The 25,686-nt window shown below is 43.9% G+C and overlaps 1 protein-coding gene across 3 annotated transcripts in view; it reads left to right on the forward strand.

Moving 5' to 3' along the window:
• The window catches only part of CNTN1 (contactin 1), a 261,698-nt gene that overhangs the window by 206,564 nt on the left and 29,448 nt on the right, over positions 1-25,686 (forward strand). For all 3 annotated transcript variants that reach the window (XM_068276552.1, XM_068276554.1, XM_068276553.1), the window contains 6 exons: positions 265-446; positions 3,921-4,045; positions 6,822-6,939; positions 7,053-7,203; positions 14,137-14,264; positions 16,746-16,921. In XM_068276552.1, the coding sequence (XP_068132653.1) occupies positions 265-446; positions 3,921-4,045; positions 6,822-6,939; positions 7,053-7,203; positions 14,137-14,264; positions 16,746-16,921 (880 nt within the window). The remainder of the gene's footprint in view (positions 1-264; positions 447-3,920; positions 4,046-6,821; positions 6,940-7,052; positions 7,204-14,136; positions 14,265-16,745; positions 16,922-25,686) is intronic.

The following is a 25,686-nucleotide window of genomic DNA, read 5'->3' on the forward strand; positions in this document are numbered from 1 at the left end:
GCCCCTGATTTATGCACAAAATAAAATGTGTAAGTCCATGCATTACAGCATAACTGTGCCCTGTAAGTTAACCACATTACTATTTGTAATACTTGTATTAAAAATGCTTCAACTGTTAGTCCTGTACAGTATATGCTAACATTCCTTCTAGTAGCCTATCCATTTTAGGTATATATATTTTGAGTTTCATGATACATGCTATAGTAATAAATGTAATAATAAATGTAATAAATGTGTTGTTTGCTTTAACCATTTGTATCTTAGCCCTGTCCCAGTAATCACATGGCAGAAGGTGAATGAAGCATTGCCTGCTTCAGCTGAAATTAGTCAGTCAGGTGCTGTGCTTAAGATCTTCAATATACAACCGGAAGATGAAGGTACATATGAGTGTCGGGCTGAGAACATAAAGGGGAAAGACTCACACAGAGCATATGTTTATGTACAAGGTAAGTAACAGTTACCCATTCTTAGCATGATTTAATTAACATTTGCAGAGAATTTACGGAAGACTGGTTTAATCCTACTAAATCAGTGTCTTTTTTTTGTGGTTAAAGAGAACCCGAGGTGGGTTTGAAGAATATTATCTGCATACAGAGGCTGGATCTGCCTATACAGCCCAGCCTCTGTTGCTATCCCAAACCCCACTAAGGTCCCCCTGCACTCTGCAATCCCTCATAAATCACAGCCACGCTGCTGACAAACAGCTTGTCAGAGCTGGCTGTGTTTATCTCTATAGTGTCAGTCTGCTGCTCTCCCCGCCTCCTGCAGAACTCCAGTCCCCGCCTGCATCCCTTCCCTCCCTGCTGATTGGAGGGAAGGGACGGGGGCAGGGACCGGAGCTATGCAGGAGGCGGGGGAGCAGCTGAGACTGACACTACAGATGTAAATACAGCCTCAGAGCACGGCTGTGATTTATGAGGGATTGCAGAGTGCAGGGGGACCTTAGTGGGGTTTGGGATAGCAACAGAGGCTGGGCTGTATAGGCAGATCCAGCCTCTGTATGCAGATAACATTCTTTAAACACACCTCGGGTTCTCTTTAAGGTACACTTGTTACTTATATGACCTCAATAAAACGCAAGCCTAGCATTTTAATAGGCAAGAGAAACTTACCAACAACCCTATTGGTAACCCATTCCATAGATCCACAACACATAAGTATTGACAGTGTGGTAGACTGCAATACAACATCTTTGGCTAATTTCAATCCTCTAAATATATAGCTGAGAAAAGTGATTTCTGTTATAAAAAGGCGCTAGATATAGCTGAGAAAAGCGATTGCTATAACCTAACTTCTCCCTACTCTCATACTGAACCCTCCCCTGGTGGGGCCTGACTCTAAGGCCCCAAGCCCCCCCCCCCCACCCCACCCCCCCCCCCCCCACACACACACACACACACACACAATTATATAGCCGTTAAAATTATGGACTCCCTTTTCTACCACTTATAGCCTCAACTGCAAATAACATTGAAGTATATGGCGGCGCCCTTTTAACCAAGGCGGCTCTGGTGCCCTTTTTAACTGATACCCTCTCTTTTTTAGACAAAGAGCAGTAATGTAGCAACTTTTTTTTGTATGTATTACTGCGTCATAATGTTGTGGATATCTATATGTATTATACCATGTTTCCCCACGAATTTAACACATCCCCTTAAAATAAGCCCTATGCCCATATTTCGAGTAATGCCGGGCATAATTCAAAGCGCAGATCAGCTGTGACGTCAGCTCATGTAGAACCAGTTACAGCGCCGCCCTGTACAGGAAGTAAACAGAGATCACTTCATGTATACCGCAGCGCTTACTGGACTACATTAGATGCCTTCGCCGCTGATCTGCAGTTTGCATTATGCCGGGCATAAACCGCAAGGGGATCCAACAGGAGCCAGTACAAAGGAGGTAAAGCAAGCTGGCGAGGGGGGGAAATCTGCCTATATACACTTGGGGGAATGGGGGAATCTGCCTATATACACTTGGGGAAATCTGCTTATCTACACTTGGGGGAATCTGCCTATATACACAGGGGGAATCTGCTTATCTACACTTGGGGGAATCTGCCTATATACACAGGGGGGAATCTGCCTATATACACAGGGGGAATCTGCCTATATACACAGGGGGAATCTGCCTATATACACAGGGGGTATCTGCCTATATACACAGGGGGGAATCTGCCTATATACACAGGGGGTATCTGCCTATATACACAGGGGGTATCCAGGGGGTATCTGCCTATATACACAGGGGGTATCTGCCTATATACACAGGGGGGAATCTGCCTATATACACAGGGGGTATCTGCCTATATACACAGGGGGTATCTGCTAATATACACAGGGGTATTCTGCCTATATACACAGGGGGTATTTGCCTATATACACAGGGGGGAATCTGCCTATATACACTTGGGGGAGTCTGCTTATATACACTTGGGGGAATCTGCCTATATACACAGGGGGAATCTGCTTATCTACACTTGGGGGAATCTGCCTATATACACAGGGGGAATCTGCCTATATACACAGGGGGAATCTGCCTATATAATCTGCCTATATACTCAGGGGGAATCTGCTTATATACACAGGGGGATCTGCCTACATACACAGGGGGGGATCTGCCTATATACACAGGGGGGAATCTGCCTATATACACAGGGGGAATCTGCCTATATACACAGGGGGAATCTGCCTATATACACAGGGGGAATCTGCCTATATACACAGGGGGGAATCTGCCTATATACACAGGGGGATCTGCCTACATACACAGGGGGGAATCTGCCTATATACACAGGGGGGAATCTGCCTATATACATAGGGGGAATCTGCCTATATACACAGGGGGAATCTGCCTATACACAGGGGGTATCTGCCTATATACACAGGGGGTATCTGCCTATATACACAGGGGGATCTGCCTATATACACAGGGGGTATCTGCCTATATACACAGGGGGTATCTGCCTATATACACAGGGGGAATCTGCCTATATACACAGGGGGAATCTGCCTATATACACGGGGGATCTGCCTATATACACAGGGGGAATCTGCCTATATACACAGGGGGAATCTGCCTATATACACAGGGGGGAATCTGCCTATATACACAGGGGGAATCTGCCTATATACACAGGAGGATCTGCCTACATACACAGGGGGAAACTGGCCATATACACAGGGGGGGTCTGCCTATATACACAGGGGGAATTTGCCTATATACACAGGGGGAATCTGCCTATATACTCAGGGGGAATCTGCTTATATACACAGGGGAATCTGCCTATATACACAGGGGGAATCTGCCTATATACACAGGAGGGAATCTGCCTATATAAACAGGGGGAATCTGCCTATATACACAGGGGGAATCTGCCTATATACACAGGGGGGGGGGATCTGCCTATATACACAGGGGGGGGGGAATCTGCCTATATACACAGGGGGGGGGAATCTGCCTATATACACAGGGGGGAATCTGCCTATATACACAGGGGGGGGAATCTGCCTATATACACAGGGGGGGGGGGGGAATCTGCCTATATACACAGGGGGGAATCTGCCTATATACACAGGGGGAATCTGCCTATATACACAGGGGGGAATCTGCCTATATACACAGGGGGATCTGCCTACATACACAGGGGGGGATCTGCCTATATACACGGGGGGGGGGGGGGAGATCTGCCTATATACACAGGGGGAATCTGGCTAAATACTAAAGGGGGATCTGGCTACCCATACTAAATATAAGACCTCCCTGAAAATAAGCCCTAGCACATATTTTGGAAGGAAAATTAATTTAAGACAGTGTCTTATTTTCGGAGAAACACAGTATTATGTCCCTTCTTGTTCTGCTACATCTTTATACACGTAACAAGAAAGATGTGTTAACCTGCTACATTCTGTTTTGTTTCTTAGCTGCACCTGAATGGGTTGAGCATATAAATGATACAGAAAGAGACATAGGCAGTGATCTGCACTGGCCTTGTATAGCCAAGGGGAAGCCAGCCCCCACCATCAGATGGTTAAAAAATGGAGAATCAGTAAGTACTCAGAATGGAACTTTGGTTTGTCAGAAATGCAATGTCCTGTACAGATTTATGTATTTGTGTTGTTATGTATTATATAGAAGCAATAATATGTGTTATAAGAAAAATGTAGGTAGTCTCATGCTTATCCCCAGAATATTGCATGCATCTTTTAGCAGACAAATAATATATATACAGTAGCAAGAAAAAGTTTGTAACCCCTTTGGAATTATATGGATTTCTGCACAAATTGGTCATAAAATGTGATCTGATCTTCATCTAAGTCACAACAATAGACAATCACAGTCTGCTTAATCTAATACCACACAAATAATTAAATGTTTCCATGTTTTTATTAAACACACCATGTAAACATGCACAGTGCAGGTGGAAAAAGTATGTGAACCCCTACACTAATGACATCTCCAAGAGCTAGTGGGAGTGAGGTGTCAGCCAGCTGGAGTCCAATCAATGAGATGAGATTGGAGGTGTTTGTTACAGCTGCCCTGCCCTATAAAAAAAACTCACACCAGTTTTGGGTTTGCTTTTCTCAGTGCTTTCAGAAGACCTAAGATTTAGAATTGTTGCCTTGCATAATGCTGGAAAGGGTTATAAAAGTATCTCCAAAAGCTTTGCAGTTCATCATACCACGGTAAGACTAATTATTTATAAATGGAGACAGTTCAGCACTGCTGCTACTCTTCCTAGGTGGCTGTTCTGTAAAGTTGACTGCAGAATGCTCAATAAGGTGAAGAAGTATCCTAGATAGCGCAGCATGCTCAATAAGGTGAAGAAGTATCCTAGAGTGTCAGCTAAAGACTTACAGAAGTCTTTGGCATATGCTAACATCCAAGTTAGCTAATCTATGATACGTAAAACACTAAACAAGAATAGCGTTCATGGGAGGGTACCACAGAGGAAGCCACTGCTGTCCAAAACAACCATTTCTGCACATTTAAAGTTTTCAAAAGAGCACCTGGATGTTCCACAGCAGTACTGGCTAAATATTATGTGAACAGATGGAGCCAAAGTTGAGTTGTTTGGAAGAAGCACACAACACAGTTTGTGTGGGGAAAAAGAGTCATAGCACATCAACATCAAAATCTCATCCCAACTGTGAAGTATGGTGGTGTGGGCATCATGGTTTGGGGCTGCTTTGCTGCATCAGGGCCTGGACAGATTGCTATCATCGAAGGAAAACTGAACCCTGGCCAGTAATCAGAAGATCTTCAGACCTTAATATTGCAAATCAAACCAACAACAAAAGAAGTATCAAAAGATACCACACCAAACAAACTAATGAAGATAATTCAGTTTTATTATTCAAAAATGCTAAGAACAAATTAAGAACTAGAAATCAATCTGATGGGCAGTGATATAGAAATTCATACATAGTTAATAATCATTGCAAGGTCGCTGAAATATTATGATAGCTAATCAATATACAGTATAATCTCGAAAAACAGCATTATAACCCCTTCATGTAAACATGCATAATGTAACTGCAAAAGGTGATAAACCTAAAATGCCAGTACAAATCAATAACAGCAAACCAATGCCTGTAAGAAAATGTAACCTGTGCAAAGAAAAATAAATAACGTGCAATCGTGCATTAAATCAATAAAGCAGCTAGTATACCAAGCACCCAGCTGAAGTGCCCACAAACCATGCAAAACACAGGCACTGTCATGTTAGCTGTTAGAGTTCGGAGTAAGCTAGCCAGTTCTCATTTTCTATTGGCTGGGGGGAGAGGAGGTGGATTTATGTGCAGAACTGGGTGCATTTTATGGGCGGAGCTATGAGACAAAATATATCATTTTTTTTACTTCAATGACAGTTTGATCTGCAGTTTCAAGGTGACCCAGAGGCACTCTTTAGAGACAATAGGGTTGCAGGCGGCAGCTTGGAATATCTGTGCAAAAACAGCCCTGCATACAGGATTGCTAGTGGAAATAGGCTCCCACATTTCACACTTTTCCTCCGCATTCTATGCAATGCCAAAAGGAAAACCTGACAAAATATAAAATGCAAAATGACAAAAAAAAAAACAAGAAAAAAACCCCCAACAATAATAACAATTCAACAGTCAAATAGTAAGATCAAGGAAGGGGAAAAAATGTTGAGGCTGGGTGCACACATGGCATGTCATTTGTGGTTTTGTATTAGTAGTGCGTTTTTTGTGCATTTGCGTTTTTCCGCATATGCGTTTTTCTAGAGTTTTGCATGTGTTTTTACATGTTTGTAGTTCGCATATACAAAACGCATATGAGTTTTGTATGCGTTTTTCTATTGTGTTTTATGCAAATAACTAGGAAGCCAACAGGAAGTGGAAATACATCAGAAAACAATAAAAAAAAAGGAAAGCATATAAAAACATATGAAAAACGCATTACATTGCGTTACCATTGACTTTCATTATGTGCGTTTTGATGCGTTTTTGAAAATTATGCAACAAAACCAGCGTTTTTATAAATGCATGTTAGAAAACGCATACAAAATGCTTATACGGTTTTTATATGTGTTTTTTGATGCGGTGCATTGACTACCATTGCAGGTAAAAATGCTGCGTTTTCCGCTAGTGTTTCTGCTAAGTGTGTTCCTAGCCTGAAAGAAAGAGGCATATTTCAGAAGCAATTCTTTGAGTGATAAAAGCTAAAAGCCATGGAACAACACAGATACAATCATCTTAGCAGCATGTTTGCACACGACTTCTTACCAAGTGTAATTAATTCTCTGTCCAGAGTTTAGCTTTCTGCCGCACAATATTAATGTTTGATTTGTTTTATTTCAGTATGGTAAAGGTGAATTGAAAATCCGAGGCTTAACGATGTATCATGCGGGAATGTACCAGTGTATAGCTGAAAATTACCATGGGATTATTCAAGCTAACGCTGAACTGAAAATCCTTGGTCAGTGGCCCTACATGCTTTGTCTTGTAGAATGACGTTTTTATTGGCACAGTATGCAAAGGTGATTAAAACGCATTTGACTAATTTACAGTAATGGTTTATTTTAAATTTAGCTCTAGCACCAACGTTTGAATTTAATCCAATGCGGAAGAAGATTCTAGCTGCCAAAGGTGGTCGTGTCATCATAGAATGCAAACCAAAGGCGGCTCCGAAGCCAAAATTCTCATGGAGCAAAGGAACCGAACTACTGATCAACAACAGCAGGTTAGTGCTAGCTTCTGTTTTTTTTTATCTGCGGGTAGAAGTAGTGGCACTGCGCACATTCATTGACATAGAATAATATAGAAAGATAGAAACAATTTTCAAAATTGAATGATCATAGACAAATAAGCCTTCTTATATATACACTAGAATGAAGTAGGTGCTTAATTAAGGGGTGGGACCCAGCCAAGCACAATATTTTTTTACACACACACACACACACACACACACACACACACACACACACACACACACACACACACACACACACACACACACGGACCAATTTCTCAGATGTGAACAGAAGATGAGCCGCCATCTCACTATAGCATCAACTCTCTGCATGCAGTGTACAGAGACATTTTTTCTATTAGTAATTAGATATGAGGGGTTAGTGTTAGGAGTAGGTGGTGAGTGGTTGGTGTTAGGAATAGATAGGTGGGAGGTTAGTGTTAGGCATATATAGTTAGTGTTAGGCATAGATAGGGAAGGGTAAGTGTTAGGCATAGATGGGGGGAGGTGTTAGGAATAGGTGGGGAGTGGTTAGTGTTAGGAATAGATAGGTGGGAAGTTAGTGTTAGGCATAGATGGTTAGTGTTAGGCATAGATGGAGATGAGTAAGTGTTAGGCATAGGTAAGGGGGAGGTAAGTGTTAGGAGTAGGTGGGGGGTGGTTAGTGTTAGGAGTAAGTGGGGGGGGAGGGTAGTGTTAGGAGTAAGTGGGGGGTGGTGGTTAGTGTTAGGAGTAAGTGGGGGGGGGGGTGGTGGTTAGTGTTAGGTATAGATAGGTGGGAGGTTAGTGTTGGGCATACACGGGGTGGGGGAAGGGGGGTGTCAGTGTAAGGCATATATAGTTAGTGTTAGGCATAAATAGGGAAGGTTAAGCATTAGGCATAGATATGGGGGAGGTATGTGTTGGGAATAGGTGGGGGTGGTTAGGGTAAGGCGTAAATGGAGGAGGGTTCAAGTGAGCATTAGGGGATAGAGGGTGATAGTAGAATATCAGTAAAATTAACAATATTTTACTATGGTGGATATTAAAATACTGTTCAAATTACTAATATTTAACTATAGCGTATAGTAGAATATCGGTAAACTTACAGATATTCTACTACCACTAATTGGCTGCCATTTTTCCACACGCCTTTTTGTTATATGTATGTCCCAGCATTGCCAAGTGAGAGTGCTATCCACTAAAACCTCTGTGCTGCTCAGGGTTGCATTTATGGTAAAACAGAGGGCAAGTGAACGATCGACAAGTAGCAATTGCACAGCCAAGTGACCAAACTCCAATATGAAATGACAAATTATTTATTTTATCTGGCAGCAACCTGTTGTAATAAATTATTTTCCTCATCTAAAGGGAAAACATAATGGTGCAAATGCTTGACTTTGCTGCCATCTAGTGTTTGCAAAAAATAACAGAAATATGTTATTTGATGTTGTCCTGCTACACTTTAAACCAGTGACCTACAGTGGATATGAAGATCACGTGCTTTGGCTTAAAGGGAGGGTCCGAGCAAAATAAAAAATAAAATCTACTTACCTGGGGCTTCCTCCAGCCCCTGGCAGCCATCCTGAGCTCTCGCCACAGCTCCGCTTCCAGCTGGTGGCGCGGGGGTGTCCTTCGTTGCAATTGTCGACGATGTCGGCATCTTCTGCACTTGCGTGAGTGCCACTCTTGATTGCGCTCACATGGTCTGGAGTGTCCTGCACAGGTGCAGTAGTTCTGCGCCTGCGCAGAACGCTTCAGGCTATGAGAGCGCATTGTAGATGCCATGCAGCATCTGCAACAGAGTGGACCCTGGGCCACTGGCTGGGATAAGAGCTGCAACAAGGGCACAGGACGGCTGCCAGGGGCTGGAGGAAGCCCCAGGTAAGTAGATATTCTTTTTTTTACACCCCGGATCTACCCTTTAAGTCTGGCTATACTACACTTTTTATTTGAACCACAACCTGTTGTGTTCCTCTCAAGCGTACAACATTAATTATCCCTAGATCAGTTTATTTTCATTAATTCCTGACAGTACTGAACTTAACAGCAATATGTATATGTAAACTACATACAATTCTGTACAGTGACCCTGTAGTGAGAAGAATAAGTATGTACAGTATATGTATTTCTCTTTAGACACTACTAATTGCCTGGCTGTCTTGCTGATCCTCTGTGTCTAATACTTTCAGCCACTGAGCCAGAGCTATCACACAGATCAAGTGCTCTGACCACACTACTTGCATGCTTCTGCTGTGTTATGCAAACACTACTGAAGCCAAAGGTTCAGCAGGAGAAACTGAATGTCATTTGCAATTTACACTTTTTACATGGTTTTTTAAACTTCAAAAGCTATAAGCTTTTGTTATTCACCAAGCTTTCTCTTTAGTTAGCTTTGAGACTACCTTCTGAAATTACTGATCCACAGGGACTAAAAAGAGATGAAATGGATGAGTCTGTGCTTGGAGTAGAGTTTTTGCCAGGAAGAAAATACTTTGTAATTATATAAATTTGTATCCACAGCACATTTCAAGAAAGTTACACAATGTATTTTAATATGTTTAAAGAATCATATTAAAAATAGATCATACCTTAACATTACATAAAATTAACTTATACAGTTATTTGTTACAAGGAAACTTGAAGGGAGAAGGATATAGTGGATGACATATTTATTTACCGTACTTTTAAACAGTGCAGATTTCCTGGTTGTCTCTGGCGCTAATACTTATAGCCGTAGACCCAGAACAAGTACGCAGATCAGGTGCTCTGACTCATTGGATTAGTCACATTCTTGTTTCTGGTGTGTGATCCTGACAATACTGCAGCCAAAGAGATCAGCAGGTCTTCCAAGCAGCCTCCATTTGGCTTCACCCTTCAGGTTCATTTTAAAGGACACCGGATGTAAAAGAAGGATATGGATGCTGTCATGTTTTTTCCCTTTTAACCACTTGAGGACCCACCCTTTACCCGCCCTTAAGGACCAGCGCTGTTTGATGGGATCTGTGCTAGGTGGGCTCTGCAGCCCCCAGCACAGATCAGAGGGCACGCAGAGCGATCAGATCGCCCCCCCTTTTTCCCCCCTATGGGGATGATGTGCAGGGGGGGTCTGATCGCTCCTGCTGGTGGCATGTTGCGGGGGGGGCACCTCAAAGCCCCCCTCCGCGGCGACATTCCCTCCCCCTCCCTCTCCTACCTGGCCCCCCAGTGATCCGGGCTGCACAGGCGGCGGCTGCACAGGCGGCGATCCCCGGCCGCTGATTGGCCGGGGATCGCCGATCTGCCTTACGGCGCTGCTGCGTAGCAGCGCCGTACAATGTAAACAAAGCGGATTATTTCCGCTTGTGTTTACATTTAGCCTGCGAGCCGCCATCGGCGGCCCGCAGGCTATTCACGGAGCCCCCCGCCGTGAATTGACAGGAAGCAGCCGCTCGCGCGAGCGGCTGCTTCCTGATTAATCAGCCTGCAGCTGGCGACGCAGTACTGCGTCGCTGGTCCTGCAGCTGCCACTTTGCCGACGCACGGTATAAGCGTGCGGTCGGCAAGTGGTTAAACAATGCAAATTACTTGGCTGGCCTGTTGATTATCTCCCTCTAATAATTTTACCCATAGACCCTGAACATGCATGCAGATCAGATGTTTGATTGACGTTTCGCTGGATGCATGTTTCAGGTGTGCGATTCAGACACTACTGATGCCACAAAGACCAGTAGGACTGGCAGGTAACTGGTATTGTTTGAAATATGATAAATATGGCAGCCCCCTTATCCCTCGCACTCCAGGTGTTCTAGTCTTGTGTCAGATAACTCAGGGCTGGCTAAACTTGTGCTGTCTCCCCCAGCCTGCCAGTCTAGATAAAAAGTAGCACAGGAAGCACTTATTTATCTGATCCGGACGCAGGATCAGGTCTCCTCCCTGATATCACATGTAAAGGAGAATGATGTCAGCATACTGTGCTGCTCTGATGGAAGAGGAGACTCAATTCTGGGTTTAGATCAGGTAATTATGAAAGCACTCCCTGTGCTACTTTGTATTTAAACTGGCAGGCTGGGGAGGCAGAAAAGTAAGGCCACTGCATACAGTTGGAAAAAGAGGCGGGAAAAAGGTTAAACTAATGCATTGCCATAAAGAAATTGGTCATCTCCATGGTCATAAAGTATTAAAATTCCAGTCATAGTTGTAACTAGTATTCTGAATGAAACGTGACAATTGAGCTAACCACTTAAAGGACACCTGAAGGGAGAGTAATATGGAGGCTGCCATATTTATTTCCTTTTCAACAATACCAGGGCAGTTTCTAGGCTAAAATGCACCCAGGGCAAGGGTGTAAAAATTGCACCACCCCCTTGGATCCAGGTATAGGTGCCCGCAGTATTGGTTAGCCAGGTCTAGTTGCACTCAGTATAGGTAGCCAGCTATAGGTCCCCTCAGTATAGGTAGCCTATAGGTAGCCAGCTATAGGTCCCCCCAGTATAAGTAGTTAGCTAGGTGAGTGTCTCCAATATAGGTAGCCAGAATAGTTGCCCCCAGCATAGGTTAGATAGGTAGGTGCCCCCAGTATAGGTTAGCTAGGTAGGTGCCCCCAGTATAGGATAGATAGGAAGGTGACCCCAATATAGGCTAGATAGGTAGGTGCCCCAGTACAGGTTAGATAGGCAGCTGCCCCTAGTATAAGTTGGATAGGTAGGTGCCCCCAGTATAGGCTAGATAGGTAGGAGCCCCTAGTACAGGTTAGATAGGTAGTTGCTCCTAGTACAGGTTAGATAGCGTCTTTCCCCTAAAGTAAGACCTACCCCGAAAGTAAGGCCTCCCTTATATTTCAAGCATGCTTGAAATATAAGACCTACTCCGAAATTAAGCCCTAGCTGGGGAGACGCTTTGTGTATGGGGAGGTGTGTGGTCTCTTACCGCACCTCCCTTGTGGCTGCATCCCCCTCCGTTCCAAGTAATTCCTCCGGCGGCATAGTAATCAATCTGTGAGGGCTCCCTTTGACCCTCACGCAGTAAGCTAGGCCGGCTCTGCGCTGGTGCTCTCTTCCTGTCATCATGTGCACCTGGCTGATGCGTCCCAGGCGCACATTGATTAATCAATGTGCGCCTGGGAGTCAGCCACGGGAAGGGGCGGCCCGACTTCTAACTGGGGATGCCCTCCGTACTTCCCCCTTTGCTGCAGAATGAGCGCGGCAGGAAGCGCTGTATACAGCAACTCACCTCCCTGCTTTCAAATCGTGCCTGCTTTCAAATCGAGAAGTCCGCCCCCCCTTCCGTGGCTGACTCCCCCCTCCATTATGGGGGGGGGGGGGGCTGGCACCTTCCTATCTATCTAACATATATATTGTGGGTACCTACCTAATCTAGCCTATACTGGGGGCACCTACCTATCTAACCTATACTGGGGGCAGCTACCTATCTAACCTGTACTGGGAGCTCCTACCTATCTAGCCTATACTGGGGGAACCTACCTATCCAACTTATACTGGGAGCACCTACCTATCTAACCTGTACTAGGGCACCTACCTATCTAGCCTATACTGGGGGAACCTACCTATCTAACCTATATCGCATGGAGGGCGACCCAGGAGAGGAAGGGAGGGAGAGGTTGGGCCGCCCTCCCCACAGCATGCGGCTCCCCAATCCATCACAGCGCTTCCCCTCAGCGCTCAGGGCGGCCGCAGGGGCTGCACGGCCCTAGAAACGGGCCTGAAAAATACCAGTTGCCTGGCAGTCCTGCTAATCTTTCATCAGTAATATCTGAATCACATAACTGGAACAAGCATGCAGCAAATACAGTCAACTTCTGATCAGCACGCTTGTTTAGGGTCTATGGCTAAACGGATTAGATCAGCAGCACAGCCAGGAAATTTGCATTGATTAAAAGGAAATAAATATTGCAGCCTCCTCATCCCTCTCACTTCAGGTGTCCTTTAATAACAGTTTTTATTTTCTGCTTTAAAGTACCCCTTACCTCCAATCTTTCTCCTTTAGTGCCACTGTGCGGGGAGGAAGTGTCAGTACTTGCTCCTCTCTGCCCATCTTCTGTAATGCCCCCTCCACTCGCCGCTTTTAGTTCCTATCTGCACAGCGTGCTGCGGAGCTGCGCTGTGTGCGGTACTGAGGTAATTTAGCTCAGAATAATAGTGCACTAATAGCTGTATTAGTACACTATCATTCTGAGCTAAATTACCTCAGTACCACACATAGCGCAGCTCCACAGCACACTGTGCAGATAGGAACTAAAAGCGGCGAGTGGAGGGGGCATTACAGAAGATGGCCAGAGAGCAGCAAGTACTAACACTTCCTCCCCGCCCATCATTGACGATCTGCTCAAGTTTTGGCTGAGCGGGATGGGGGGTGCTAAAGGGGGAGGAAAGTGCTGTGATTTATATCACAGCACAGCTAATAAAATAGCATTAAACAAATGTTATTTTACACCGAGGTCAGGGGTACTTTAAGTACTTTAAAGTTACTGGTGATTTTAATAACTAATAAGACTAGGAGGATAACTTTATAAGCTAAAATAGGAAACCATAATCCCTGCTTGGGAGCTGTCATTTTAGTAACACAACAAGCATCGCAGCCTGCCAAAAGCAAAAAGCCACCTGTCTGCTGCAGAGTAAAGAGTGGATAAGCAGAGCAGCTTTAAGAGTTGCTTGTCATTATTGAACACAGAGATGTAACATCAAGGTAGTAGGTACCACAGTGAGGGTGTTGGTGGTGCTGGTCAAGCTGCTGTGGTTGTAATAGAAGAAAGGCTCCACCCAAGTAGGTGACCTTTTCATGTACTGGTAAGACAAAATTATGGCTATGTTTGTTTTTATGGTTAATTATCAAAATCTCAGGTAAAGATAAATGATTGGGAAATGTTTGTAAGCCATGCAGCAGTTATGTAGTGCCCTAAGTAATGACAAAGTTTTGTATATTTTTTTTTACTGCATTGTTTATTAGGATATCAATCTGGGATGATGGTAGCTTGGAGATCATTAATGTTACAGTGGCTGATGAAGGAAGCTACACATGCTTTGCAGAGAATGACAGAGGGAAAGCCAACAGTACAGGAACTCTTTCAGTTACAGGTAATGCTATACATTCTCTTATGGAATCACAGAGGTGCATTTCTAGAATTCCATCACAGTGATGCCAGATATCAGTAGTGCATACTTTGTTTGAAGAATCTAGCAAGGTTGTGTGTAAAACATCAAGCTCAGTTTGTTACAGTACGTTGCCCATGGACAGGCGGATGTATTAAATGCTCACCACCCCATCTGGATTGAATTCCTTTTCCTAAAATACACTTTTAGAAGGGCAAACAAGCACCCCCACTATGTGTTCTGCAAGCTCTGTCCGTCTTTTACATCTAGCAGTCCATGGTTCTTCGTTTCTGAAGTTGTAGATCAAAGTTGTAGCTGACATAGCTGTGGACTCTTATGGACAAATGCTTCCTGTGAGTTCTACTCTGAACTTAGGTTGTGCTGATGCAGCCTAAGATGAAAAAAAAATGCAATGCCTTTGTTAGAATCTGTTAGTGGTGCTGGTACTGCTGGTTCTGTCTTGTGGGCTTGGGAAAGTAATGGAGGCTTGCTCCATTTTGGCACACTGTAAATGTTTATTGGCATGCATATGCATGGTGCTTTCAAAAGTTACATTGCCAGACATTGCACTATTTGACTTCCATAAATTTAATTGAAAACGTTGTTTCTGTCTGCCTATTTCACATGTAGAGGTTGTTCTTTTCTTACGGACGAAAGCAATTTGGACTTTTTAGCTCTGTCCCTGTTTAACCACTTGAGTACCGCAGTGTTAAACCCCCCTAAAGACCAGGACATCTAGAGATAGGTCACTGCAGCTTTAAGGCCTCACTGCAGGGCCGCACATGTCAGCACACAAGTGATTCCCCCCCTTTTCTCCCCACCAACAGAGCTTTCTGTTGGTGGGATCTGATTGCCCCAAGATTGTTTTTTTATTTACTGTAAATATATATATTATTTTTTTTAAATAAATCGGACTATTTTTATTGAATTATTTTTTAATTCTACCCTCCCTCCCTCCCCCCGCCAGCCAATCCTCGTGATCAGCTGTCATAGGCTTCAGCCTATGACAGCCGATCACTTCCTGCACAACAGAGAGGACAGCCGTCCCACACGGCTGTCCCCAATACAGCACTGCCTTACATCAAAGCACTGTACAACAATAAAAGATGGCGCCGCTGGGAGACTGAAGGTGGAGCGGAGCCCACAAACCACGCCCCAAGGACCTTACACCGATTGGCGTTAGGCGGTCCTGGGGCTGCCGCCGCATCCACGCCCATTGGCATGACGCGGTGGGCAAGAAGTTAATCAGCAGAAATGTTGTGCCATATTCCGTAAACTCTGGTTAAGCTGCACAGGAAGCAAAATTTTACTATTACTTCTGCTGACCAATTGTTGCGTGTTGGCTCAATTAGCACAGCATGCATTACTCTACCAATGCTTGAGTTAACTGAATAACGTGAGTTATGCTGATTGCTCAACATGTACTACCCTGCCAGCATAAGTAATGTTAAATCTCTCTGTGTGCACAGCAACTTTACTTAAAGAGGAACTCCAGTGAAAATAATGTAATAAAAAAAGTGCTTCATTTTTACCATAATTATGTATAAATGATTTAGGCAGTGTTTGCTCATTGTAAAATCTTTCCTCTCCCAGATTCACATTCTGACATTTATTACATGGTGACATTTTTACTGTGGGCAGGTTATGTAAGCTGCTCCTAGCTGTTTTGGCTGTTACAGACAGCTCTAAACAGCCATTTCCTGTCTGTGAACATTGTTACATTGTGGCAGTTTGCCCAGAGTACCGTACGGTACCAGAGCCTCTTGTGGGAGGGGTTTCAGCACAACATCAGTCATACAGCGCCCCCTGATGGTCTGTTTGTGAAAATCATTATATTTCTCATGTAAAAGGGGGTATTAGCTACTGATTGGGATAAAGTTAAATTCTTGGTCGGAGTTTCTCTTTAAGGTTACTGAATATGGTCCTTCATCTTGACTTAAAGGCATTCTAAAGTTAAAAAAAGAGTATATTAGCTTACCTGGGGCTTCCTGCAGCCCCCCTCCCCCCCCCCTCCTGCACCCATCCTGTGCCCATGACATCCTTCTAAGGTCTTCTGGCCAGCAGTGGCAACCCCCTTAAAATTGGCTGGCCACATGCCTCCTTGTCGAGTGCTCATGCCCTGCATCATTCTGTGCATATGCAATAAAAGAAAATTGGTACTGCGCATGCAACTGGAGCGCAATCAGAGTGTGCGCAGCTCGGAGCCATGCATGCGCTGTAGTCTCCAACTGGCCGCGACCGGCTAGCTTTGAGGGGGATTCCACTGCTCGCTGGAGGGTTGCAGAAGGAGGGCGTGGGGCAAATAGTTATCTCCATTTTCCATTCATAATGTGCTAATAGAAGTTTATCATATTTACTTTTTACTGATTTGAACACATATTTTATCTTTATGATATTGATTTGTATTATTTCAATGTTCTACTGTGGCATTTTTTAAGACAATGCCTGTCTTATGTGTCTTTGCAGCTGCCACTAAGATCACTCTTGCACCATCCAATGCTGATGTGACTGTTGGAGAGAATGCAACCATGCAGTGCCATGCATCTCATGATCCTGAACTGGACCTTACATTTATCTGGTCCTTAAATGGCTTTGTGATTGAATTTGATGATGACACCAATCACTTTGAAAGACATATGAGGGTAAGCCAGTACTCTGTATTGTTCTGTGCAAGTTTGTGCAAAGTAAGGTCATACAAATTTCTGTATTTTTCGAACTATAAGACGCTCCTGACCATAAGACGCACCTAGGTTTAGAGGACAAAAAACAGGAGAAAAAAATATAAACTAAACCTGGTGCATCCATGGTGAAGGGGCATCTTGTGGATTATGCCTCCTTTGTACCTTATGCCCCCACCTTTGTAAATCATGCCCCCTTGTACCTCTTGTGTCCTTCTGTGTCCTCCTCTGTCCCCCTTGTGTCCTCCTGTGCCCCCCATGCGTCCACCTCTGTCATCCTCTGTGTCCCCCTTGTGTCCTCCCCTGTGCCCCTTTGTGCCCTCAGTTTGTCCCCCTGTGTCCTCCTCTGCATGGGCACAGTACAGGAAGTCCCTGAGATTGAAGTGGGTTGGAGGTTCGTATTGGCAGGCGTTCACAAGTCTGGAACTCCCTGCATTTGCACTATAAGACGCAGTGACTTCCCCACCACTTTTGGGAGAGAAAAAGTGAGTCTTGTAGTACAAAAAATACAGTAAGTTTAAAAACTGCACTAATATATTTAAAAAAAAGTCTATTTTTTAAATATGCATTAAGCAACATTAATTTATGCCATTTTATCAAAATAAAATATAGTGTCTGTGATACAAAGGATTGCATCCAGTTGAACAGCTTTTATCAACATTATTACAGCATGTAATAATTAATGAGTGGTATTTACCAATTGCTCTCCTGGGTAACATCATCTCATGTATTTATTAATGGTGTATACGATTATTGTAGCCGTTGTAAAATACTTGTAGGTACTTTTATTGTAGGTTTCATTTTGAAGAGTATCTCCTTTTGTCAGGTCATCTCAAATAGCACATTAATATATGACTATATTAGGGTAGACTTAGTGCGGGTTTCACACCAGCAACCACATTGCTAAAAACAGGCTTTGTATTTATACCTGCACTAATGCGCGGTAAGGAGCCTTCATGTAATTCCTGGCAGCGATTCAAATGTTAAGTGAGGCTATCTAGTGCTCAATTCCTGTGGCAGAAATACGCCTTGCACATGCGCACCGCAATGCAAAAGTGAACCAGTTTAAAATATCTGCGGTGCCATTGGCTTACATGATTTAGCTTGTTAACCCCCTTGCCGCAGGAATTGTAACGGCAAGGGGGTTAACAAGCTAAATGTTGAAGCGCAGCACTTTTTTTAAATGTTTTTTTTTTTAAAATCATGTAGCGAGCCCAGGGCTCGCTACATGATAGCCGCTGACAAGCGGCATCCCCCTATCCACTCTGATCGCCTTCGTCGATCAGAGTAAGCAGGAAATCCCGTTCAGAACTGGATTTCCTGCTGGGCTTCCCCGGTCGCCATGGCGACCGGGCGGGATGACGTCACCGACGTCATGGACGTCGGGACGTCAGAGGGGATCCCGATCCACCCCTCAGCACTGCCTGGCACTGATTGGCCAGGCTGCGCAAGGGGTCTGGAGGGGGGGGGGGGGGGGGCGGCGCGGCGAATCGGCGGCGAGCGGCGGCGATCGTAGTATGCACGCAGCTAGCAAAGTGCTAGCTGCGTGCAGGAAAAAAAATGTGAAAATCGGCCCAGCGGGGCCTGAGAAATCCTCCTACGCAGGTTACCCCGAGCTGAGCTCTGGATAACCGGCAAGGAGGTTAAAGAGAACCCGAGGTGTGTTTAACCATTTCCGCCGCCCGGACGTGAAGCTCACGTCTGGGCGGCAGCTCTGCAGCGCTCCCGCGCTTGGGCGCGCTCCCGCCCGCGATCGCGGGCGCGCCCCCGCATCCCCGCTGTGCCGCCCAGTAGCCCTGGGATCAGTGAAAGGGAACATGGTTCCCGATCACCGATCCCTTTCCCCCGCAGAAAAACCGAAGCGCTCACCTGTGAGGCTCCGGCTCTTCTGCCCGGAGAGATTTCCGCATCCCCCTTGTACTTCCGCTTAGTACAAGGAGGGAAACAAAAAACGAAGGTGGCCATCTTGTGGCCAAATAGTAAAACTACAGCTACACATTTTTTACATTACTATTTACACAGCTAACAACATTAAAAATTAACAGTTTATGTCACACACCAAAATATTACCCAAATAAAAGTTTTAATAGTAAAAAAAAAAAAATTACAATTAGAAAAAAAAAAAAAGACATAAATAGTTACCTAAGGGTCTGAACTTTTAAAATATGCATTTGAAGGGGGTATACTACAAACATTTTTAAAATTATAAGCTTGTAAATAGTGATGGACGCAAAACGGAAACGATGCACCTTTATTTACAAATAAAATATTGGCGCCATACATTGTGATAGGGACAAAATTTAAATGGTATAATAATCGAGACATACGGGCAAATAAAATACATAGGTTTTAATTATGGTAGCGTGGATTATTTTAAAGCTATAATGGCCGAAAACTGAGAAATAATGAATTTTTTCCATTTTTTTCTTATTAATTTTGTTAAAATGCATTTACGGTAAAGTGGCTCTTAGCAAAATGTACCACCCACAGAAAGCCTAATTAGTGGCGGAAAAAACAAGATATAGATCAATAAATTGTGATAAGTAGTGATAAAGTTATTAGCGAATGAATGGGAGGTGAAAATTGCTCTGATGCATAAGGCGAAAAATCCCCGCGGGCTGAAATGGTTAAAGAATGTTATCTGCATACAGAGGCTGGATCTGCCTATACAGCCCAGCCTCTGTTGCTATCCCAAACCCCACTAACTAAGGTCCACCTGCACTCTGCAATCCCTCATAAATCACAGCCGTGCTGTGAGGCTGTATTTACATCTGTAGTGTCAGTCTCAGCTGCTCCCCTGCCTCCTGCATAGCTCCGGTCCCTGCCCCCGTCCCTTCCCTCCAATCAGCAGGGAGGGAAGGGATGCAGGCGGGGACCGGAGTTCTGCAGGAGGCGGGGAGAGCAGCAGACTGACACTATAGAGATAAACACAGCCAGCTCTGACAAGCTGTTTGTCAGCAGCGTGGCTGTGATTTATGAGGGATTGCAGAGTGCAGGGGGACCTTAGGGGGGTTTGGGATAGCAACAGAGGCTGGGCTGTATAGGAAGATCCAGCCGCTCTATGCAGATAATATTCTTCAAACCCACCTCGGGTTCTCTTTAAACAACAACAAAAATCTTGAAATGTATACTTATGATTTGTCAATGGGAGCGGGGCTACTGAGAGACAAAATAAAGATATGTATGCAATCCTAGTTTAGAGGAAAAGACACAAATATCTTTTATGGAAAAAAAAGTTTTTCAGAGTAAGGGCTCAAACCCACTAGCAGCCTTTTCTAAGGGCTCAAACCCACTAGCCGCCTTTTCTAAGGGCTTAAACCCACTAGTAGCCTTTTCTAAGCACTGGTGATTTGAAAAATCACTTGCTAATGCAATGTGATGGGGGATTTTTATCACACCCATAGCAGTACATTAGCAATAGCTTTTCAAATCACAAGCGCTCAGATGGCTTAGTAACATACTGCTAGTGGGTTCCAGGCCTAGGGGTGCATGCAGAGCCGGGACAAGGTCCTCCAGCACCCAAGGCTGAGACACCAAAGTGCGCCACTCCATCCCTGCCACCCCAGCCATCACCAGGCATGGTCGGAAGAGCCCATTTCCGTTTCCGGGACAATTCCGCTACCGTTTCATTCCGACGGTATTCCTGAGCTATTCCGCGGAATTCCGACGTATACGGAATTCTGTCGGAAAAAATCTCTCTCTCTCTCTCTCTCTCCTCCTCCTCCTCCTCCTCCTCCTCCTCCTCCTCCTCCTCCTATCCATCCATCCATCCTCTGATATCATCAAGTAGGGAATTGCAGATTTTCAAAACAGCTTATATACCATAGCTGGGATTTGAACCCAGGACACAATGTGTAGTAGGTATCTGTCTTACCCTCTATACCATGAACCACACTACATGCTAAAGCTGGCCTAGCAGAAGCCATACTACCATTATGATCAATTCGATAGAAAAAGTAGCATGATTAAGGATTTGTACTTTTTGAAAAGCATGCTTATATACCATAGCTGGGATTTGAACCCAGGACGCAATGTGTAGTAGGTAGCTGTCTTACCCTCTAGACCATGAACCACACTACATGCTAAAGCTGGCCTAGCATAAACTATACTACCATTATGATCAATTCAATAGAAAAAGTAGCGCGTGAGACACCAAAGTGCGCCCCTCCATCCCTGCCATCCCAGCCATCACACTCCATCACACTCTGATTGCTATTAGACTAAGAGGCGCCACAGGGCCCACAACCTCCCCAACACCTTAATATCTAGTTATCTGGCTTTCAGTCACTGCTATGTATCCCCTTTTCTTATTTCTTTCTGCTTCAAACACAATTAGGAATGACAGCTGAATGAATTCTGCGCCCCCTCCTACACTGCACCCTGAGGCTGGAGCCTCTCCAGCCTATACCTCGGCCCAGCCCTGGGTGCATGCACACATCCAATTTTGATTGGGTTCCTTATTCAGCATTGTATTATGCAGTAACGACACTTTCCCCAGTGTCGGCAGCTCCATTCAGTGCAATGCAATGAAATACAAGGAACCCAGGGGGATATAATTACAAATATCATGCCGGTAGGTGTGAGGATATAATTAATTAGTTGTGGGTATGCTTAAAGGCCTTCCCACAGGCACTGCTCGGAGTCCCTTTAATAATAGTTCATACTATTTCAGATTTTTCAACTTGTGTATTTGAATTCCGTCATAGTCTTCATGAATGCTGTTTGCACCAGCTTGCCAGGCAATGCTAGTATGTGAGAATGTGTTAGTCTCCTGCAGCAAAATAACCAAGGGCTCCCCCACTTTACAGCTCTAATTGTTAATGGATGCTAGATTTATCCCTAATGATTTAACACATTATACATCCGAGTGATCAAAGAGCCACAGGCTTGGCAGCTCTGTCAGCCTGTTAGTGTTTAGCTCGCATTGCTTGTGATAATTAATGAATCTTACACCAGTCTTTCACTGGAATTTAAATCACTTTGACTTAGAAAGCCACCACATCATTTCTAAATGGTGTTTTGTGGTAAAAACAAAGACATTTTACTGAAATATTGCAGCCAAACTTTAGAATTCAACCTTCCTGCCTAATGCAATGAAGGTTCCTTATTGGACTGTCCACCAGCTTCTCCTCACACTTGTCACTCAACCTCTCTTGACGCCTCCCTCATCCCTGGGCCACACCCGGCTCACTAGAAACGTGTTGCACTTGCACTTTCTGGCGTATATAAATACATTTTTGTTTTGAATATACAAAACACTCGTGTGTGTCTGCTTGGGGGAGGTAAGTCCACCTCTGCCTCCTCTCATTTTAAACATTTTAGAATATTTCATCCTTTTGGCTCCTCTGTCTGCTTATACAGTTTCTGAGTCCACCCTTGGTGGAGGGGTATTGCCCCTTATTTCCTATCTACAGAGAGCGACTTCTTAATCCTGAGTGGGGACAGGTCCAATCTCCTCACCTGCTGATATAGTGGTTACCTGGACGGTAACCCATGTTTGTGAGTATAAATAGATACTTGTCATATCCACATACCAGTACATACTACACTATATTGGGCTCTCGGTGTCTCTATTCTGTGTCCACCAGCTTCTCCTCACACTTGTCACTTATCCTCTCTTGACGCCTACCCCATCCCTGGGCCACACCCGGCTCACTAGAACATGACAGGAAGAAGTTTGAGTAGCAGGCCACAGTCACAGTCCACTGCTTTACACCACAGAAACCCCAGAACTGTTTTCTTCATTACTACATCTTTCCACTGCATCACTGGAATGCACCCTGCCATTGAACTGAATGCAAAGGCGTGTTTAGAGTTTTTTAACAGCCACACTTCCTTTTCATAGGAGTCGCCACACTCCCTTTTCATAGGAGTCAAATACAGAAGGTGAATGCTATACCCTCTTCCATAATGGCCTGCAGATCAGGCTGCTAATAAGATAGGGCATTTAGGATTTCAGTCATTATCCCCAGTGTGAGTTTTTTTACTCAAACTCAAGTGGATTTAGGGAGTAACAGGAAGAGGGTGAGTGTAAAAATATTGATGTAATTGGGTTTTAGTGTCAGGAAGTAATGGTCAACACTATCCATAAAGTGTATACAATGAACAGAGGCGCCAAAAGTATAAGATTAGATTAAATGAGCTTAAAAACCAACTTAAATGGCAAAATTGAAGGAGAAAGTGGTGGTCTTACCTCCCTCAAGCAGACACGACAACGACTGCGATTCAGACAGTCAAACACATTTATTAGGAACTCCAAAAAGAAATGCAACGCATTTCGCAGGTTCAACCCCGCTTCATCAGGCAATATAGGGAGGAGTATCAAACAATCTGCACAAGGATTCAAGTTAAGCGCCTCTGTACTAATAAATGTGTTTGACTGTCTGAATCACAGTCGTTGTCGTGTCTGCTTGAGGGAGGTAAGACCACCACTTCCTCCTTCAATTTTGCCATTTAAGTTGGTTTTTAAGCTCATTTAATCTAATCTTATACTTTTGGCGCCTCTGTTTATTGTATACAATTTTGAGTCCACCCTTGGTGGAGGGTTGCTACCCTTTCTTCCTGTCTACAGAGAGCGACTTCTTAATCCTGAGTGGGGTCAGGACAATCTCCCCACCTGCCTTTACAGTGGTTGCCTGCTGGTGACCCTGACTTGTGAGTATCTAGCAATACAAACTTATTGCCACCTTGTCCAGTACAAATTACACTATTGGGGCTCTTGGTGTTCCCTGTTTTTACTATCCATAAAGTGATATTTAAGTGAAAGCTAAGTGAAGAGATAAATAATTGTATCTATCATCCTACTCCTAAAATGCCTTTTAGATATCCAACAGTTTTATGTTATGTTTAAAACTTAAAAAAGCGGATTTATTGTTTTGTCTGAGCTGAATGTAACAGTCTGTCTCTGTGTCTCAGAGTGCTCAAATATATGAACTATTGACTTTTTTTTATGTATCCCCTACTGCTAGAGAACTGGTCTTACTAGAGCAAAGTATTTTATGGCTGTAATTCCTGATCAGTAGTCCGACTGGGTCCCAACTAGAGAAAAACTGACATAGTAGAGTTTTATCCCTTTCAGGCAGAGAAAGCATAAAAGCACTACAGTATTTTATTTGTGTGCTATGAACTGTACATACGCATGTCTATCTCATCATGTCACATATCACTTAAGGTTTTCTTTAATAATAATAACTGTTTTAATTGTTTATATGGTCGTAGTACAAGTGTATAGTGCAATGGCATTTCTTAGTAGTCCTTGCTGCTTTCACAAGGTTCACATGCCCATTTATAGCAGTGTTTGGTGGCACACATGTACAGATGGAAATAAGGTTGAGCTAAACGAAAATAAACCCATTTTAATCATTACAATTTTAAACTATCCTTGGGGATAATAGGTTAAGGTATAGTCATGCTTGTGTATCCCTTTACTTTGTACCTGAGAACAGCAATCTAGTATGCAGATCTTGACTTTTTCTAGAGAAGTGTCGCCATAATTTACAGAATTAGGCATCAAATTATATCAGTATTCCGCATTTGTCACTTATGTGCGGTCTGTGTGTCCAAAACTAGCCTACATAGCATCATCGTAAGTCTTATTTTTACAGGGAGTGCAGAATTATTAGGCAAGTTGTATTTTTGAGAAATAATTTTATTATTGAACAACAACCATGTTCTCAATGAACCCAAACAACTCATTAATATCAAAGCTGAATATTTGTGAAAGTAGTTTTTAGTTTGTTTTTAGTATTAGCTATTTTAGGGGGATATCTGTGTGTGCAGGTGACTATTGCTGTGCATAATTATTAGGCAACTTAACAAAAAGCAAATATATACCCATTTCAATTATTTATTTTTACCAGTGAAACCAATATAACATCTCAACATTCACAAATATACATTTCTGACATTCAAAAACAAAACAAAAACAAATCAGTGACCAATATAGCCACCTTTCTTTGCAAGGACACTCAAAAGCCATGGATTCTGTCAGTGTTTTGATCTGTTCACCATCAACATTGCGTGCAGCAGCAACCACAGCCTCCCAGACACTGTTCAGAGAGGTGTACTGTTTTCCCTCCTTGCAAATCTCACATTTTATGATGGTTCTCAATGGGGTTCAGATCAGGTGAACAAGGAGGCCATGTCATTAGTTTTTCTTCTTTTATACCCTTCCTTGTCAGCCACGCTGTGGAGTACTTGGACGCGTGTGATGGAGCATTGTCCTGCATGAAAATCATGTTTTTCTTGAAGGATGCAGACTTCTTCCTGTACCACTGCTTGAAGAAGGTGTCTTCCAGAAACTGGCAGTAGGACTGGGAGTTGATCTTGACTCCATCCTCAACCCGAAAAGGCCCCACAAGCTCATCTTTGATGATACCAGCCCAAACCAGTATTCCACCTCCACCTTGCTGGCGTCTTTGTCGGACTGGAGCTCTCTGCCCTTTACCAATCCAGCCACGGGCCCATCCATCTGGCCCATCAAGACTCACTCTCATTTCATCAGTCCATAAAACCTTAGAAAAATCAGTCTTGAGATATTTCTTGGCCCAGTCCTTACGGTTCAGCTTGTGTGTCTTGTTCAGTGGTGGTCGTCTTTCAGCCTTTCTTACCTTGGCCATGTCTCTGAGTATTGCACACCTTGTGCTTTTGGACACTCCAGTGATGTTGCAGCTCTGAAATATGGCCAAACTGGTGGCAAGTGGCATCTTGGCAGCTGCACGCTTGACTTT

The sequence above is a fragment of the Hyperolius riggenbachi genome, chromosome 3 (assembly GCF_040937935.1).
Source record: "Hyperolius riggenbachi isolate aHypRig1 chromosome 3, aHypRig1.pri, whole genome shotgun sequence".
Classification (NCBI taxonomy): domain Eukaryota; kingdom Metazoa; phylum Chordata; class Amphibia; order Anura; family Hyperoliidae; genus Hyperolius; species Hyperolius riggenbachi.